We start from the raw sequence: 19,701 nt of genomic DNA on the forward strand, positions 1-19,701 counted from the left end.
AAGAGAGGGGGCATAGCCATGTGACGTACCATAAGTATCTGTTGCCAGATTTAAATTCCTGGTCACAGTTATTTTAATGTAACCTTTCTTCTCCCTGCTGTTCTTGTTGTATCTTTCCTCCCATTCTTCCATAGTTTGTATCGGTAATTGCCCGTTCACATTTCTCAGAGATAACATAAGATGACTTTTCAAGAATTACTTTGAATACAAGATTTTTTTTTGTTCATGGGTTGGTGGGTGGGCACTGCTGGTAATGTCAACATTTATTTATTGTCAATGGGCTGCACTGCTGTCTCATGGCGCCGAGGTCCCAGGTTCGATCCCGGGTCTGGGTCACTGTCCGTGTGGAATTTGCACATTCTCCACGTGTTTGCGTGGGTTTCGCCCCCACAACCCAAAGATGTGCAGCTTAGGTGGATTGGCCACGCTAAATTGCCCATTAATTGGAAAAAATTAATTGGGCACTTTAAATTTAAAAAAAACATTTATTTATTGTCCATCCCTTGAGAATGTGAGCTGCTGTCTTGAAAAGTTGCAGCTGTGTGCTCTCAAGTAAATCCACAGTGATATTGGGAAGGGAGTTTGAGGGTTTTGACCCAGCGACAAAAAAGAAATAACAATATTTTTACAATCAGGATGACGTGAGACTTTGAGGAGGAACTTGTAAATGATTTTGTTCCCTTGCGTCTACTGTGCTTGCTTTTCTAGAGCTTGTGGGTTTGTGCTGTGCTATTGAAGAACTCTTGGTGAGCTGCTGCAGTGCAACTTGTAGATGGTGCACACTGCAGTCATGGTGCTCTAATGGTGGAGGAAGTGAATGTTTAAGGTGGTGGGTAGTTACCAGTCAAACAGACTACTTTGCCCTGGACAGTGTCTTGCCTGGAGAAGTCATGTTGAAGCCGCACTCATCCAGCCAATTTGGATGTATTTCATCATGCTCCTGACTTCAGTCTCTGAGATAAAGGAAAAGCTTTGGGGTGGTAGAAGGTGAATTACACGCCACAGAATACCCACCCCCTGGCCTGTTCCTCTTAGCCACTGTATTGACATGTTTGTCCCGCTATGTTTAAGGGAAGGTGATAGAGGAGAACAAAGGAATTCTGGGCATGTTAAGGCCAGCATGTGTTATCCAACCCTAATTACTCTTGAAAGGTTGCAGAGCGCACAAGACCATTTCAAAGGGCAGTTAAAAATTAACCAGCTTGCTGTGAGTCCAGAGTCAGATACAGGCCAAACCAGGTAAATAGTTCCTCCCTGAAGGAAATTAGTTTTTACGGCTATCCAATTATTTCACTGCTCACCACTATTGACATTAGTTTTTATTCCATGACATGTAATTATTTGCATTTAAATTCCCCAGGTGCCATGGTGGAATTTGAGCTCTTGTCTCAGATCAATAGTCACGGTCTCTGGGTGACTAGTCCAGCAATATGACCGCCGTACCCCTACTTTTCTGCTCCTCAAACCTCCATATTTGAGCACTTTTCATTCCAGCTGAACCGTCTGTTAGTGGCTTTCTTATCGCTCTTGCCAAGTAGCTGCACTAATTTTCTTTGAATGACATTGACTGATGTGTTGTTGCAGTTGCCCAGTGTGAGCCAGGAGACTCTGAAGCATAGTGGCATTGGACGCTGTGTGATGTACTTGTATAAACATCCCAAGGAGAACAGATTCAACAAGGAACTGGCTGGAAAGCTCATCAGTATGTTGACCGCTACTGAATCTATACTTCCCTCTGAATTTTATTCTCTTTATTTGCCGGTTTAACTTTTCCTGGAGTACACTCCATGGGTGCCCTTTATCCCAGTTCACTATAAACCTAGCTGTTACACTATTCAGTTGAGGAACCATTCCATCAGAGTTTAATCTGAGATGTTCATACGCTGTACAGATAGAATGTGTGTGTATATATTCACACAGGCAAGCTGACACATGAACAATCCAGCAAGACTCTGCACATGCACAGACATTGTCTGTACATAGACTCGCCAGTTTTCAACCCACCCCTAAAACTGTCCACTTACAGCTGCACACCCATGGTCACACTTTTACTCTTCATCGCAAGGGTCATCTTCTGTGGAACATTAAAAGAGGCTGGAAAAGTCCTCACTGCGGCACTGTATTGACTAGCTAGCATCACTGAGGGGAAAACTCAAGGGGCTGGATTCTCCGCTCCCCGACGCCGAAATCACGTTCAGCGATGGGGCGGAGAATCAGTTTTGGCGCCAAAATCGGAACCAGTGATGGGTTTCCAATTCTCCGCCACCTGAAAATCGGCGTACTCATGAAGTACGCTGTGCAGAGTATCCACCACCTCGGGCCATTGCCTGGGGCCCGCCCAGCGGTGCTCTGTTGCCGACCGGCCGAATTCCTGACTGCGTGGGTTATGTGTCCTCACACCGTCCGGGATCCTCGCGTGGCTGCTGTGGACTCAGCCCGGGGCCGCCACAGTTGGGGGAGGGCTGATCAGCGGGCAGAGGGGCTTCATTCGGGGCTGGGGTCAATGTGTGCGGGCGGTCCAGCGCACACGAGCGACCGATGCGGGGCACTACTTCAACCGTCCAGATCTGCGGGCTGATTCCGCCATGGAGCACGGCATGGTCGCTGCAGGCCACCGCCATGCGCATGCAAGGCCTCTGACCCGCAGGCTGGGAGTTCTACAGCGGCTCCCTGTTAGCCCCCAGCAAAATGGGGAATCTGTGGCCTGGCGTAAAAAAACAGTTTTCACAACGGTGTGGGGACTTAGTCCCAAAAACAGAGAGTCCAGCCCAAGAGCTAGGCCCTGGCTCATTTCTCCACCTAAAACTGTAGCTCAGGGACATTGACCAATTGTAGACAACTTGGCTTCACCCACTGACCTGGGCAGGTTGGGAGAGGGAATCAGGCAAGGTTAGTTCTCTCTTAAGATATGTTATTATATATACACCGAGACGAGCCCTTTTGAAAACTGGAATGAAGCCTTAATTTGCTGGTTTTCTGTTCGATATGATACTATTATACACTTTGTTTTCCCAGATGAGTGGTCAAGACCAATCTTTGGCCTGACGTCAAATTACAAAGGTATGACCAGGGAGGAGCGAGAACAGAGAGACATTGACCAGATGCCAATGAGGCGGCGCCTCAGCAGGTACTTGACAGCAGAAGCACAGTGGTAAAGGTGTAATACTAGAGATGTGTTCAATGCGTAGACCGGACCGCAGTCAACTTCCATCTTGTAATCTCTTACTAAAGAATTTAAGAGCACATTCACCGAGCATTCTTCATTCTACCTTCAATCCCATCCTGGAAACCGTTGAATTCAAATAAATTGATTATATTTTAAAGGGCAATTGGTACATTGGGGAAACTGATTGCAGTTGGTGAGGTTTACAGAGAGGGCGAGGTTAAAGTCCACATGTGGGCAATACCTTAGCTTGCAGATGAAACCTCTCACTAGCCTCTGGACCCGATTCCTAACTCTTGCCCTTTAAGCTGGACAAATGTATATTCATAAAGTGATTGCTGAATTCAGTAGATTCAAAAGGACAGGGGGAATCACCCGAAGTACAAATAAACGGTCAGTTGAAGGTGTTGCGGTCTACGTTTGTGATATTTGGGTTCACAAAAATAGTTTTTCTTGGTATGCGTTACTTAGTCACTCTAAAGTTCGTTCAAATGTTGGCGGATATCACTTTTTTTTCTGGTGGTGTGCAGTACACATCAGTGGGTGATTTTGATTCACTTCTCTGTTTACATTCTAATGCACTAATCACGTTGCAGTAAGAGTATTTGGTCTGTTAGGGCTCACCATGCAAACTGATGTTTTACCGGGTGCAATGGCATTTTGGGATCTAAACTTGGTTGCTGTTTACAGTGCACACTGATAAAATGCAACTTGGTGATCTTATCCTTGATTTTGATTGTCAAAGATCAGTTCATTACTAATTATTCAGCTATGTTGGGTCCTTGATATTTCACATCTACTTCCTTTTAATAGCATTTAGAAGCTCAGCTTAAACTAATATCTATTTACGTTTATAATACAGCTGACTTAAAATTGGAGATGGGTAAACCCAGTACAGCTGTATCCTTGTATGGTACCCTCCCGAGACTCGGGCTGGACTCGGCTGCAAGCATTTGCTGTACTGTTGCTAACTGCCTGATTATTAATGTTTAAAGGTTAGAAATGTACTAACCACTGAATTCCAGATGGAGACCCCATCTTAGACTGAGCTAGGTTTACACTGTGGTAAATTGTTTTTAACCGTTGGCTTGTTAAATGGTAAGTGCTTTCTCACTCGTTCAGGATCCACATAGAAATGGGAAATGCTGCCATCTCCTGGAGGAATGTTATCCCCAACTGCTGGTCCAATGGCCTTTCCCATCCAAGTTGTGTAACTGCTTCATTCTGCGAATGCCCACTTATCAGCTGTTCTTTTCTCACAGCAGAGAAATATTTAATTGGGCTGCCAGTTAGTAAAGTGGGTCTCTGCCTTCAGTCTGGTTTAGCACACTGGGCTAAATCGCTGGCTTTTAAAGCAGACCCAGGCAGGCCAGCAGCATGGTTCAATTCCTGTACCGGCCTCCCCGAACAGGCGCCGGAATGTGGCGACTAGGGGCTTTTCACAGTAACTTCATTGAAGCCTACTTGTGGCAATAAGCAATTTTCATTTCATTTTCAATCAATGGATATTTAGAAACAGAAAACTTTCTTTTAAAGCTAAAAAGCTTTCGCACGGGGACTTCCGGTTGCGGTGATGCGGAGCTAAGCCGCACGTTCTGTAGCTCCCGCTATTTTTGGGCTCTTTTAAGGGCCCGTAGCGGTGCTGGTTGGACTTTTCCCCGTGTGGGAACACATCCACTGTGCTTATCTGCCGGTGGATGGACTGGACCAGGAGTGGAGCGGTCAAAAAATCGGCTTTGGAGCAGAGAAAGGTGCGAGGCAGGAAAAACAAGACGCCGGCGGGCGGGGAACCGGCAGCAGTGGGCGCAGGAGCAGCAGGAGCTGCTTCAGCGCTGCTTCAGAGAGCTGACGGCTGAGATCCTGGAACCGTTTAAAGCCTCGCTGGACAAGCTCATGGCGACTCAAGACGCCTCAGGGTGCGGAGATCCGAGAGCTACGGCAAAAGGCCTCGGAGAGCGAGGACAAACTCCTGGGCCTGGCAGTGAACGTGGAGTCGCACAAGGCGCTCCACAAGAAGTGGCTGGCAAGGATGGAGGAGATGGTGAACCGCTCCCATCGGAAGAACCTGCGGATTCTGGGCCTCCTGGAGGGGCTGGAAGGTTCGGATTTGGGGGCCTACGTGGCTGTGATGCTGAACTCGTTAATGGGTGCGGGGTCATTCCAAGGACCCTTGGAGCTGGAGGGTGCCCATCGAGTGCTGTTGAGGAAGCCCAGGCCGAATGAGCCGCCTAGGGCGGTGCTGGTCCGTTTTCACCGCTTCGTTGACCGTGAGTGTGTGCTGAGATGGGCGAAGAAGGAAAGGAGCAGCAAGTGGGAAAATGCAGAGATCAGGATCTATCAGGACTGGAGTGCGGAGGTGGCGAAGAGAAGGGCTGGTTTCAATCGGGCGAAGGGAGTGCTTCACAGGAAGGGGGTGAAGTTTGGCCTGCTGCAGCCAGCCCGCCTCTGGGTCACTTACAAGGACCGCCAGCTCTACTTCGATTCTCCAGAGAAGGCCTGGGCCTTTGTCCAGGCAGAGAAATTGAACAAGAACTGAGGACTGGGGCGCTGGGGAATGAAGTTCTTAAGTCCGGAGGCTTTGTCCTCCTTGGTATCCTTTTGTTTTTATTAGCTGTGTTTGATGTTGCCTTTTTGCTGTTCTGCTTTTTCGCTTTTTGGGGCTGTTATTTATTTATTTGGGTGCTTTTTAGTTTATTCACTGGTGGAGGGTTGGGGAGCTGTTCGTGGTCCCGCTGGGTCATGTGCCCGTCTTTTTCCCGCGTGTTGGGTCGGGGGGGCGGGGTTTGGGATGGAAGCACGAGCTTTCTTCCCGCGCTGGAGGAGTAGTGGGCGGGGCCGGCACTGGGAGGGGGGAATGGTGGTTGTGTTGCATCGGGGGGGGGGGGGGGGGGGGGGGGGGGGGTCGTTGGGAAGGCGGGAGCGGCTGTGGGCAGCAGGAGTCGGCTGACTTAGGGAAGTACGATGGAAGCGCAGAGGGAGGGGGAAGACCCCCCAGATTCGGCTGGTCACATGGAACGTGAGGGGGCTGAATGGACCGATGAAGCGGTCCCAGGTCTTGGCGCATATGAAGGGGCTGGGAGCGGACGTGCTGTGCTTCAGGAGACGCACCTTAAGGTGGCGGATCAGGTGAGGCTGAGAAGAGGCTGGGTTGGGCAGGTGTTTCACTCGGGGCTAGATGCGAAGAATCGAGGGGTGGCGATTTTAGTTGGCAAGAGCTTGTCGTTTGTTGCGTTGAGTGTGGTGGCGGACAGTGGAGGTAGATACATAATGGTGAGTGGCAGGCTTCAAGGGGAGCAGGTGGTTCTGGTTAAAGTGTACGCCCCCAACTGGGACGATGCGGGCTTCATGCGGCAAATGGTGATCCGGATCCCGGACCTGGAGACGGGGGGCTTGATCTTGGGCGGGGATTTTAATACTGTGTTGGACCCAGCTCTGGATCGTTCAAAGTCAAGGACGGGCAAGAGGCCGGCGGCGGCCTCGGTGCTGAGGGGGTTCATGGATCAGATGGGAGGGGTAGACCCCTGGAGGTTTTTGAGGCCGGAAGGTAGGGAGTTTTCCTTTTTCTCCCATGTCCACAAGGCTTATTCCCGGATTTACTTTTTTATTCTCAACAGGGCGCTAATCCCGAGAGTGGTGGGGGCGGAGTATTCGGCGATAATCATATCTGACCATGCTCCGCATTCGGTGGACCTGGAGCTGGGGGAGGGGAAGGGTCAGCGCCCGCTGTGGACGTTAGATGTGGGGCTGCTGGCAGAGGAGGAAGTATGTGGGTGGGTCCGTAGGGGTATAGAGGGGTATTTGGAAGCTAATGATAACGGGGAGGTGCAAGTTGGGGTGGTTTGGGAAGCGCTGAAGGCAGTGGTTAGAGGGGAGCTGATATCTATTCGGGAGCACAGGGAGAGGGTTGAGAGGGAGGGGTTGGTGGAAGAAATGGTAAGGGTGGACAGGAGGTATGCGGTTGTCCCGGAGGAGGGGCTTTTGAGGAAGCGTCGCAGTCTCCAAGCAGAGTTCGATATACTGACCACCCAGACGGCGGAGGCGCAGGGGGCGGTATATGAGTACGGGGAGAAGGCAAGTCGGATGCTGGCCCACCAGCTCCGGAAGCGGGAGGCAGCGAGAGAGAGATAGGGGTAGTCACAGATGCAGGAGGGAACCTGGTGTGGAGTGGAAGGGACATTAATGGGGTGTTCAGATTCTTTTACGAGGGGCTGTACCGGGCGGTGCCCCCTAGGGAGGTGGGCGGGATGGACCGCTTTCTGGATAAGCTAGAGTTCCCAAGAGTGGAGGATGAGCGGGTGGAGGGTCTGGGGCCCCAATCGATTTGGAGGAGCTGATGAAGGCGCTGGGGAGCATGCAGACAGGGAAAGCACCGGGACCTGACAGGTTCCCGGTGGAGTTTTATAAGAAGTTCTCGGACCTGCTGGGCTCGCTGCTTGTGAGGACCCTAAATGAGGCGAAGGAGGGGGGTGTTCTGCCCCCGACGATGTCTAGAGCAATAATCTCACTGATCCTGAAGCGGGATAAGGACCCCCTCCAGTGTGGGTCTTACAGGCCGATTTCGCTCCTCAACGTGGACGCAAAGTTGTTGGCTAAGATGCTGTCCAGGAGGGTGGAAGATGTGGTCCCGATGGTTAACCATGAGGACCAAACGGGGTTTTTGAAGGGGAGGCAGCTGAATGTCAATATAGGGCGGCTTCTTAATGTCATGATGATGGCGTTGGCGGATGCGGAGGCGGAAATAGTAGCATCAATGGATGCGGAGAAAGCTTTTGACAGGGTGGAGTGGAACTACCTGTGGGAAGTGCTGAGGAGGTTTGGGTTTGGTGAGGGATTCATTAGCCGGGTGAGGCTGCTGTATAGTTCCCCGGTAGTGCGTGTGGTGACGAATGGGAGGACGTCGGAGGACTTTCGGCTGTCCCGGGGGACGAGGCAGGGGTGCCACTTGTTTTCCTCGATGGGAAGTTTGTGACTTTAGAGGAGTTGGAGGGGAAGTGGGGTCTCCCTCCTGGGAATGCTTTCAGGTATATACAGATTAGGGCGTTTGTCAAGCGGCAGGTGGCGGAGTTTCCGCTACTGCCGCCTAGGGGGGTGAAGGATAGGGTGCTCTCGGGGACGTGGGTCGGTGAGGGCAGGATCTCGGCAATTTATCAGGTGATGCAGGAGGAGGAGGCGGCCTCGGTGGAAGAGCTGAAAGCGAAGTGGGAGGAGGAGCTAGGGGAGGAGATCGATGATGGGACGTGGGTGGACGCCCTGGGGAGGGTGAACTCGTCCTCTTCTTGTGCACGGCTCAGCTTAATTCAGCTGAAGGTGCTGCATAGGGCGCACATGACTGGGGCCAGGATGAGCCGGTTCTTTGGGGGAGAGGGCAGGTGTGGGAGGTGTTCGGGAGGCCCGGCGAACCACACCCACATGTTCTGGGTGTGTCCGGTTTTGGAGGGGGTCGGTGGCAGCCCTTTCTCGATTTTCTGGCGGAGGGTTAGAGGGTGGTCAATCTCGGCAGCAACCCGGGGCGGGGTGGGTTAGGGGTCCGTTAATGGGGTTTGTTTTTGCCATGGTGTGTTTGCTACTTTCCTTTTTTTTGTATTGTTATTAATTTATTGCTTTGTATTGGGGGGATCTTTCTTTCCGTTTATTTCTACACCTTGTTTATTTTATTGTTGGGAGAAAATTTGTTGTTGAAAAATTTGAATAAAAATTATTTTTTTTTTAAAAAAAAGCTTTCACACCATCATGTACTGCAGCCATCGAACTCAACAGCTGAAGTGCAAGGTGACTGCAAGACCAATTTGAAACTAATCCTACTGCCTTGCTCCTCCTTTGTATATTCTTTGCTCCAAATATTTAAAGAATGGGATTAAGATGCTGTAATTCCCTATGGTATCTTATGGTTAACTGAATTAGATAGATTGTTCAAAACCTATCTTGGATGGGATATGGGTCCCATCCATTTCAGAAGATGGGTTTGTCTATCTTCTCTTTCTGGTATGGTTGGCTTGGAGCCCTACCATACTGTTTCAGTTATTTTCAAGGCTGTTCCAATATTATCTCCCTGAATTGCAAAGCAGAGGTTAGAATGAGGTTGTTACACAATAAAAGATCCCCCAGTCATTAAGACAAATTTCATTATGGCTGTGTGTTATCTGGCAATGACTTTGCGGGTGAAAGCGCAGTGCCTTTCATAATCCTCCCCACTCTCCAATGAAGTCACAGTGCCTTGGATATCCCTCCTCCTACATGTCAGCAATCCTATTAATATGTGGACAATTGAACAGCTTTCAAAGTATGGAGAAGGCTTCACTCATGATGTGTAACCCAGTGTTTCCTGCCATGGCACTTAACCAGTGGAAAGTTCTCCTGCAGAAAGGTGCAACACTTTGCCAGATTTTACTTTGGTAGGTGAAAAATCATTGCTATGGTTAAGTTTTCAGTTGAAATACTGGCACCTGGGTGATGGATCTGATTGGCTCATTTCCTTCATCGTACGTATTCACATACCGACTTGCAAACAGCGTTTATGGATTTGTTGTCAGGCTCTACAAATTAGAGGAAGTTTGCTGCACAGGAATACTGGTGTTGGGGAAGTGTGAACGGGGAGCACATTTATCTTTCCATATGACTGGGAAATGTGTGATCATTTCTGTCTCCATTGATCATATGGATTTAAATTTAAAGAAGAGCATATGTTTCTGGGAGAGACCACCAATTGGGTTGTTGAAGTGGGATGAGCGGCTCTCATTCAAGTCCAGCTAAGAGACAGGAGAGAGCCCAATAGTCCCACAGGAAAATTGTACAAATGGAGTACAGAAATTAGAATGTACACACATCATTCCCACCCCTTTTTTTCACTCATTATTTTTATTGAGTTGCTGTCACTCTGTTTACACTCTTTCTATCACCGGGGTTTTTTGTTTCGGATTAGTCTTTCTCCACTCTGCTACATTATCCGCATCACTCTATATAAATGGCCATGTTGCGGAGTTCCCATTAACACCTACAATCTGTTCCTCATCTCGAGCATGGTGGTCTGCATCTGCTACCCTAAACTCTGCTTCATTCGTTTACAAAGAGACCCTAGGGATGAAGACAGCGACGATAATGCAGTTGATGTCATCTCTTCAGATCAAGGACACTACTACAGGTTTTCAATTCAATAATTTTGCTAGTCCTTTTTCGTTTCATTTTGTGGTTTATTACTTATCAATAAAGATGGTTTAGGTGACGTTATCTGAATAGTTTACCGAATGCTTAAGCTATCCTATCCAGCTGCTCCCTTCTGTCTGTGGTTGAATCTGTGCAGAAAAACCTCTCCATTTTGTTCCTCATTTAGCTTCATTGACCCTTGCTAAACACACATTGCAAGTTCCACCTCTGAAAATATGCTGGCTACAAGCCACTCTCTGAAACCGGGCTGGCTACAAGCCATTCTGAAACCGGGCTGACTACAAGCCACTCTGAAACCGGTCTGGCAACAGTCCACTATGAACCCGGGCTGGATACAGGCCAACCTGAACCCGGACTGGAGACAGGCCTCTCTGAACCCGGACATGATACAGGCCACTCTAAAATCAGGCTAACTGCAGGGAGCTCTGAACCCAGGCTAGATACAGACCACTGAACCCAGGCTGGATACAGGGCACTCTGAACCCGGGCTGGATTAGGCCACTTTGAACCCAGGCTGGATACAGTTAAATCTGAACCTGGGCTGGATACAGTTAAATCTGAACCCGGGCTGGATACAGGCCACTCTGAACCCGGGCAAGATACAGGCCACTCTGAACCCGGGCCGGATACAGGCCACTCTGAACCCGGGCTGGAGACAGGCCACTCTGAACCCGGGCTGGAGACAGGCCACTCTGAACCCAGGCTGGATACAGGGCACTCTGAACCCGGGCTGGATTAGGCCACTTTGAACCCAGGCTGGATACAGTTAAATCTGAACCTGGGCTGGATACAGTTAAATCTGAACCTGGGCTGGATACAGTTAAATCTGAACCTGGGCTGGATACAGTTAAATCTGAACCCGGGCTGGATACAGGCCACTCTGAACCCGGGCCGGGTACAGGCCACTCTGAACCCGGGCTGGAGACAGGCCACTCTGAACCCGGGCCGGATACAGGCCACTCTGAACCCGGGCCGGGTACAGGCCACTCTGAACCCGGGCTGGAGACAGGCCACTGAACCCGGGCTGGATACAGGCCACTCCGCACCCGGGCCGGGTACAGGCCACTCTGAACCCGGGCTGGATACAGGCCACTCCGCACCCGGGCCGGGTACAGGCCACTTCGCACCCGGGCGGGATACAGGCCACTCTGAACCCGGGCCGGATACAGGCCACTCCGCACCCGGGCCGGGTACAGGCCACTCCGCACCCGGGCCGGGTACAGGCCACTCCGCACCCGGGCCGGGTACAGGCCACTCCGCACCCGGGCCGGATACAGGCCACTCCGAACCCGGGCCGGGTACAGGCCACTCCGCACCCGGGCCGGGTACAGGCCACTCCGCACCCGGGCCGGGTACAGGCCACTCCGCACCCGGGCCGGGTACAGGCCACTCCGCACCCGGGCCGGGTACAGGCCACTCCGAAACCAGGCTGGATTCAGAGAATTCTGGCCCTGGGCTGGCAACAGGCCACTCTAAAATCAGGCTGGCTGCTGGGAACTCTGAACCCTGGTTGGAAACAGGCCACTCTGAACCCGGGCTGGATACTAGCCATTCAGAACCTGGGCGGGTACGGGCCACTGAACCAGGGCTGGATACTGGCCGCTCTGAAATTGGGCTGGATGCAGGATACTCTGGAACCGGGCTGGATGCAGGCCATTCTGGAACCGGGCTGGATGCAGGCCATTCTGGAACCGGGCTGGATGCAGGATACTCTGGAACCGGGCTGGATGCAGGATACTCTGGAACCGGGCTGGATACAGGCCATTCTGGAACCGGGCTGGATGCAGGCCGCTCTGAAACCGGTCTGGATACAGACCGCTCTGAAATTGGCTGGCTGCAGGCCACTCTGAAATCGGCTGGCTGCAGGCCACTCTGAAATCGCCCGCTCTGAAATCGGCTGGCTGCAGGCCACTCTGAAACCGCCCGCTCTGAAACCGGCTGGCTGCAGGCCACTCTGAAACCGCCCGCTCTGAAACGGCTGGCTGCAGGTCACTCTGGAACCGGGCTGGATGCACGCCACTCTGAAATCGGGCTGGATACTGGCCACAAATACAGCAGAAGAATAAAATCGTACAACGTTATGAATAACCAGCACCCACTCCCCCACCCCCTTCCCCGCTCCTCCAATAGTACCCCTTCTTCCATTCTGCCTTCCCTATTTTAACCCCTTTAGCCCTCCCGCCCTTTCCTGACACCTCAATCGTCCTTAAAGAAATCAATAAAGGGCTTCCACCTGAGAGTGAACCATCAACTGATCCCCTCAGGACGAACGTGACCATCTTCAGCCTCCGGAATTCCGTCAGGTCACTCAGCCGCATCCCTGCTTTCGGCGGCTCCGATTCCCTTCATCTAAACGGAATCCATCTCCAGACTATCAGGGAGGCAAAGGCCAAAACTTCGACCCTCTCACCCCCTGGACTCTCGGGTGTCCCGATTCCCGAAATATCGCTACCTCTGGACTCTGAGCCACCTTACCCCCAGCACCTCGGACGTTACGTCCGCGAACCCCTGCCAGAACCCCTTCGGTTTCTGACATGCTCAAAAGCTGTGGAAGTGATTTGCAGACCTCCCTGCGCACCGCCCACATTAATCTCTACCCCCTCAAAAACCTACTCATCTGTGTTACCGTCATATGTGCCCTATGAACTAGCCTCACACACAATGAGGACATATTCGCCCTCCACAGGACCTCCGCCCACATCCCGGCCTCCACCTCCCCTCCCACTTACACTTTATGTCCCCATCAGGACCCCTTCCCCGTCCATCAACTTGTAGACCTCAGATACCTTCCCCTCCTCTGCCACAATATTCCCCATCTCAAACGCCACCCGATCATTCACCAACACCGCCAGCCCCCTCGTCTTCATATCCATTTGAAGAACACCTGCTCCACCCACCCTTTCCTCAACATTGTCTGGTCTCCTATCTTTAAGTCCATATCCTGCAGGAAGGTCACGTCCGCTTTCAGACTCCTCAGGTGCGCAAACACAAGTGACCGCTTGACCAGCCCACTCAGCCCCCTCGCGCTCCATATGACCAGTTTGACCGAGGGACTCCCTGCCCCCCTCCTGCGAATCAGCCATACCCCTTTTTGGGCCAGTTCCCAGCCCATGTCACACAACCCTCCCAGGCCCACCCTTGGATATCCACCATCATCAATCCTCTTCCAACTGCACCACATCAGTCACCCCTTGTCAGCAATTCGAACTTCAGGTTTTGTCTTCTAGAGCGTTTCTCCAGATCAGCCACCAACGAGGCCAATCGCTCCTCGTGCTCCCCCGCTACCTCCTCCACTTTCTGGATCGCCTGGCCCTGGGACTCCAGCCTTTGCTCCACTCTCAATCCCTGATTTAATCGGTTCCACAAATTTGGCATGGTCTTCCAGGGCCTCCTTCCTGTGCTGACGGAACTTTGCATTTAGAAACTACCAGCTGCTCCATTGACCACTGGGCAGGCAGAGCAACCCCTTTGCCCTCGGCCATCTTAACCTGTGGTGCACCACGAAGACTCTCCTGTTCGTGTAGCTCTTTCTTTCTCACCCCAGTTCTTGGGTCCATCCACCAGCCACACCAGAGGAGTAAAACCTTCCACAGGCACTCCTGCACCTCTTGCCATCAAATACTTTGCCTTTCGGGTGGGGAAAAGATCAAAAAATACCGCCTTGAGCAATAGCCACCAAATGTGTGACCGCTCACTCCATGGCCGGAAGTCCATGAAATTGAGCTGTTGAAGGTTGTGAAATGCACCAAGCTCTGAAATTGGTCTGGCCATAAAAATACTTTCTTGACTGTGAGCTGACTAACAAGATGCTCATTGATTGTTTGAAGATATTCTTTTCAGTATCAAAATTTTGTGATACTTAGTCCAATGTCAGCTAATTGGTAAGGCCCGACAGTAAAAAGGAGTGCTATTGGTTTGGGGAACCAGATCATAATTTAACAAAAGGAGCTATATCATTTTTACCGTGATAAAGTGCAAGTCTGTCAGTTAATTACTTTCATCTTCATCCAGTGCTTTAAATCGGAAATTAAAGATGTTCACCTTCAGCACTTTGTTAAGTCTAATAAAAATGAGAATAGAAGATGTGCTCTTTTCTGTGGAGTTGAGGAACAAAGGAGAGGTTATGATGATCAGGAGACGAACTCCAGTCATGTTGAAGTTATTTCCTCCTTTCCCTTCACGTTTGGCCCACATCATTGACCACCAGGTTGGGCCGGCAATCATCTTAGCTCAGGTTTCTGAATGAAGTGTGAGCAGTCTTCCAAATTTTTCTCATGGCTGCATGACTCGGTTGGTAGCACTCTAACCATGAATTCAGGCATGTAATCTAGATTGAAATGTTCGTAAAGAAAGGGTTCTGCATTTTCAAAGAGCTATAAGAAGTTCAGAAATAGGGGCTGTAGTAAGCTTTCAATCCCTCCAGTATGTTCATGGTTGATCTACCTCAACTTTAGATTTCTGCACTAATCAACTTCTGTGTTGAAAGTACTCAACTGAGCGTCCACTGCTCTCTCGACTGAACATTTGCAAAGATTTGCAACACTTTGACAATACTGAGTGAAAAGATTTCTCCTTATTGCCGCCCTAAATGGCTGATCCCTTATTCTGATACCTCGTGATAGTGAGACTTGAACCTGAGACCCTGTCTGGTTGTTCAGGTGGATGCAAAAGATCCCATAGAGGAGTAGGGCCCCAATGTCCTGACCAGAATTGTTCACTCAACCAACGCCACTATAAACAGATGCACTGGTCCAACAATTGTAATACACCTTAATATGCACTAATTGCTAACTGTATTGTGCTTCAAAAGTAATAAATTGGTTCTAAAGCGCTTTGGAACATCCTGCAGATGTTGCAAGCAATATATAAATGCAGGTTTGTCTTTTCCTGCTCTTCCTTCCCATGGGATAAGTGACACGTGGCTATCAACTCTATTAGCTGAGCTGAACAACTCATTATGTGGCGATGCATCAGTCCTGAGATGCATCCTAACTTTATCCTTTCTGGTATAAAGGAATGATGCATGTTGTAGATGAATTACATCAAACACACCAAACGAAACGGTCAAGGGATTGGAGTGGAGTCGCAATTTCTTGAATAAGCAGAATAACTTGTGCTGGAAAAAATATGATTTGGGGAGTGGAAAATAGAAGCATCCACTCTTCCCTTTGCCGGAGTCGTCATTTACCCTAAAATCTTTGATACTGATCATTGAAGAATAAAGAGTTCCTGTACGTTATCCCTGACTTTGATCCTTCTGTGGTATCTCTTTTGAGTGCACAGCTTAGCTTTTGCAGCAAACCTTGAAATCCTACACCTGCAAAGAGGAGGTTAAGGGCACTGCTATTTTATGTTGTTTTCCTTTAATAAGTCGTCACAGGACAGTGCATTATCAGAGTCCTGCCTGGGAAATGCCTGTACGTTGCAAGAGGAATGAAATAACACTGTTTTTGTTTTTTCTTAGTTCTGGTGGGCAGACCCCTCGCCGAGATCTTGAGAAGGTGTTAACAGGAGAGGAGAAGTAAGTGATGAGTGGAGCAAGTTGGCAAGGAATGGAGGGAAACTGCAATCACTAGCAATTTAAATAATTACACACAAAACCAGGATTTGATGTGAGCTGTCACACACATTCCCTTTTTATATGTATCTTTTAAATAGCTGAAATCAGGAAGGGGCTGGAATTGGGATTTCAATTATTGCAGTCTTCAGTAGTTACGAATGACTATCAAGCATTCTGCATACAATGGGTCTGATCTTCAAGCATCCTCCACTTCTATGCAATGCACATTTATCTTTCCATTTCAGAGCATTGAGACCTGGCGACCCAGGATTCTGTACACGAGCCAGAGTTCCATTACCATCGAATCGTGACTACGTTGTTAGACCGAAGTGGAATGTGGAGATTGAGACGGGCAGGGTGAGTGATAAGAGTTTGGGTGAGTGGAGGGTGAAATGTCATTCCAAAATATTAAATCTCAAAGAAAAATGACTTCCAGGTGGTGCAGCAAAATGCCAACACCGTGGAGACGAGAATGGATTCATGTGGGTTTTATTTCCCCCATCTTACCTGTATTCAGTCCTGCTTCATCATAGTAAAGAAAGGGCCGGGAACTCCGGAGATCAGATTTTTACTGAAATCTAGTCAGGTTGGCTGGACCACAGGAGGAAGAGGTAACTGGGCCAAATATTTGTTCAGTTCTTCTTCCACATTACCCTGAAGTCTCTCCTGGTTTGGTAGTTAATGGGACAACCACCCTGAATATATTCAGAAGCATGTTGCCATGATATTGTCAGTAAGCAGTTGTATGATCTCCTGCTCTGTGCTGAATAAATCCACAGGACCTGTTATGTAATTACTGCCTGGGCACATATAAATTTTCTGTAATAGTTTACAATGTAACATTCCAAGTTAGTAGCATACTTGTCTGTGATGCTGATTTGGTTGATGCTATGAGTAATTTAAAACTGGACTGGTATCATCATATCATCCAGATCATTTATGATGCTGATTGTCCTGGACTTGTCTCAACTCTAACCTCTGTTCTCCTCTCTCATCACCTCCATGTCCTGGGTAATCCCACCAGACCCTGGTTCAAATGCATTTGAAATAAGATTAATGCACGACCACACTTGAATGTTAACACCCTTTTTTCCTATTGGTCATCGAGGAAAGAGTTAAGCCGCCTGGGGGAAAAACTTGTTTGTAGAAAAGAAGAAGCTAAACAGGATGCAAACGACTGTCAAATCCTGCATTGATGGGCATCTAATGCTGCTCGAAGGAAGCTGATTGTATGGTATCTGTCACGGAGGTGTGATTTGTCATCTCTGTTCCTTGGCACACCGTTGTTGCCAAATGCTGCTTTGGCGTCAAATGCAGTCACCTCTTGAGTTCAACACTTTTGTCCAATTCCAACTCTCTTCGTAAGTTTGTCCTGCAATTGACTTTGTTCCTGAGTATATTGGTTTATGCTGGAATAGGATTCCACAAGCACCATCCATCCTGTTATTTTGTGATTGCTGGAAAGCTGTGGAACTGCAGTGAGGTGGGGACACCCCAACCAAATCATTCTGAGATGAGCCAACACAGCATGATTCAGAGTTTGATCTTGTATCTTTCCTGTTCTATATTGCTGCACCATAGTAAATGATGCATTTAGCCACTGATACATCAGTGGAATTGTTCAAATTCTAACTCTAGTTTAAAGCAAGTAATCAAGATATGTTGAAGGAGTGAGGCTCTACACTTTAGAGAAACATCGGGTTTGGCGTGATGTGATTGACGTTTTCAAGATGGTAAAATAAATAAATAGATTGTGTTTGAATCTAGTTTGTTCCAATTAGATAGGTTATAAAAGATCAGATGTCAGAATGTTAAGTTGTACAAGATCAGATGTTAAAAGTCAGGAGAATGGGCAGCATGGTGGCACAGTGGTTAGCATTGCTGTCTCGCGGCGCCGATGCCCCAGGTTCGATCCTGGCTCTGGGTCACTGTCGATGTGGAGTTTGCACATTCTCCCCGTGTTTGCATGGGTTTTGCCACGCTAAATTGCCCCTTAATTGGAAAAAAATGAATTAGCTACTCTAAATTTATTTTTTAAAAGAAGTCAGGAGAATGATCTTTTCCCAGAGAATAATGGGCCTCTGGAACAAGGTGCCACCTCTCGTGCTGGATAATCAGATGCATGCACGCATATACACACATGCCCAGAGATAGAAGCAAGTGATCGTGCATATGGGTACACATGTGCAAGTAGGCACAGACACAAATTAGACTACAATAATTTTTATGTTGTTTTAAAATACAAAATAGAATTTGATGAGGGGTTATACGTTTGTCCAAGTAAATATGAAATTGGCGCTTATATACTTGACCAAATATAACAAGTGCTCATTGATTTTGTGCTTTGTTTCTTTTACCCCAGGGATCAGTAAAGAAGACATTTAATCGCCTTGACAAACAAATGCGTCGATTTCAAGATATCAAGAAAATGACCAAATCGTCTCGGGCAGTAAAGATCAGCATTGAAGGCAATCGCATGCCCCTGTGATCCTTATTTATCAATAACTGTACCTGGAGCTGGTGAATGTAGTGCAACAGTGTACATACAAGATTGTATACTCCTACCCGTCCGGCCCAGTGGAATCAATATACCTCCTCTGTTCTCTTCTGTTTTCAGGCATTCTTTTTAACAGTGGTTTGTTGAACTCTTGGAATGTTGAACTACGGCTAGCTGTAGCATCTGAGCCCCGGATATCCAGTCACTGTTTCTGACTGCAACACATTTGGTGAGCCCATCTGCACATCGAAAGGATAAGTTTTGCTCATCCGCAGACTGCATATATTGAGATTGGATAGACTTTCTTTCGAAGCGAACTGGTGTCCAGTGTTGGAGGAACACAGCTACCTGGCATGGATCCAAGTTGCTGTCCAATTAAATGGAGTGCGGGGCGGGGGGGGGGGGAAGAAAAGGACTTGCATTAAATAATAGATGTGTGCTGTGTTTGGTTGTATTGTTTGAAATGTCTGCTGTATCTGCCAGATCGGCACACCTCTCACATTGTTCTGGTCTTTGTCTTTCAGTAAGCTCTCATTAACTGGATGAGTCTGTAGGTGAATATCTTGGTTAAAGGTTGGGCTGATCATCTTGATCAGACAGTTTGTGATGAAATACAATGTGATTGTAGGCACATGCCACATTTTTTTAAACAAATAAACCCCTCTTTGTAAAGGTTTGTGTTTGTCAGTAGTCAGTGGTTGGCTATAGACCTCACTCTCACAGACACTTCTTTCTCCTTTCATGTTGCAAATGGAAAGTTAAGTAATAACCAGAAAGTGATTTTAAAGGAGCCAAGGCTTCTCAACTGGGTCGCGAACCCTTAAGGTGTCCACCAACATGAACACACACAGAATATCGATGACTGATTTTATGAACATAATTGAATCACTATGGAAAAAAGAAATGAAACTTTCAGTCATGGCCTCTCTCTCTCTCTAGCACCAAAAGAAAATTGAGGGCGAGTAGGAAAAATAAATTGATGTGATGATAAATCAACCAGAATCGAAGTTTGGACAAGTTGCAGCCAATGTGCTGTCTCTCTATGTTTGCACAGATTTAAATGTGAGAGAGAGGCAAAGAAAAGGCAAGACAGCCTGCACGGGCAGCACGGTAGCATGGTGGTTAGCATAAATGCTTCACAGCTCCAGGGTCCATGGTTCGGTTCCGGCTTGGGTCACTGTCTGTGTGGAGTCTGCACGTCCTCCCCGTGTGTGCGTGGGTTTCCTCCGGGTGCTCCGGTTTCCTCCCACAGTCCAAAGATGTGCAGGTTAGGTGGATTGGCCATGCTAAATTGCCCGTAGTGTCCTAAAAAAAAAGTAA

The 19,701-nt window shown here is 48.7% G+C and overlaps 1 protein-coding gene across 4 annotated transcripts in view; it reads left to right on the plus strand.

The window, feature by feature from the left end:
- LOC119975404 (protein IWS1 homolog A) overlaps positions 1 to 19,057 on the plus strand; it is a 73,711-nt gene extending 54,654 nt beyond the window's left edge. For 2 of the 4 annotated variants that reach the window (XM_038815012.1, XM_038815014.1), the window contains 6 exons: positions 1,585 to 1,702; positions 3,016 to 3,127; positions 10,230 to 10,301; positions 15,789 to 15,845; positions 16,130 to 16,241; positions 18,247 to 19,057. In XM_038815012.1, coding sequence (XP_038670940.1) covers positions 1,585 to 1,702; positions 3,016 to 3,127; positions 10,230 to 10,301; positions 15,789 to 15,845; positions 16,130 to 16,241; positions 18,247 to 18,372 — 597 coding nt within the window. In that variant the 3' untranslated portion in view covers positions 18,373 to 19,057. The remainder of the gene's footprint in view (positions 1 to 1,584; positions 1,703 to 3,015; positions 3,128 to 10,229; positions 10,302 to 15,788; positions 15,846 to 16,129; positions 16,242 to 18,246) is intronic. The other 2 variants (XM_038815013.1, XM_038815015.1) reach the window with 1 other exon arrangement.
- The last annotated feature ends 644 nt before the right edge of the window (positions 19,058 to 19,701 follow it).

The sequence above is a fragment of the Scyliorhinus canicula genome, chromosome 13, assembly GCF_902713615.1.
Source record: "Scyliorhinus canicula chromosome 13, sScyCan1.1, whole genome shotgun sequence".
Taxonomy (NCBI): Eukaryota; Metazoa; Chordata; class Chondrichthyes; order Carcharhiniformes; family Scyliorhinidae; genus Scyliorhinus; species Scyliorhinus canicula.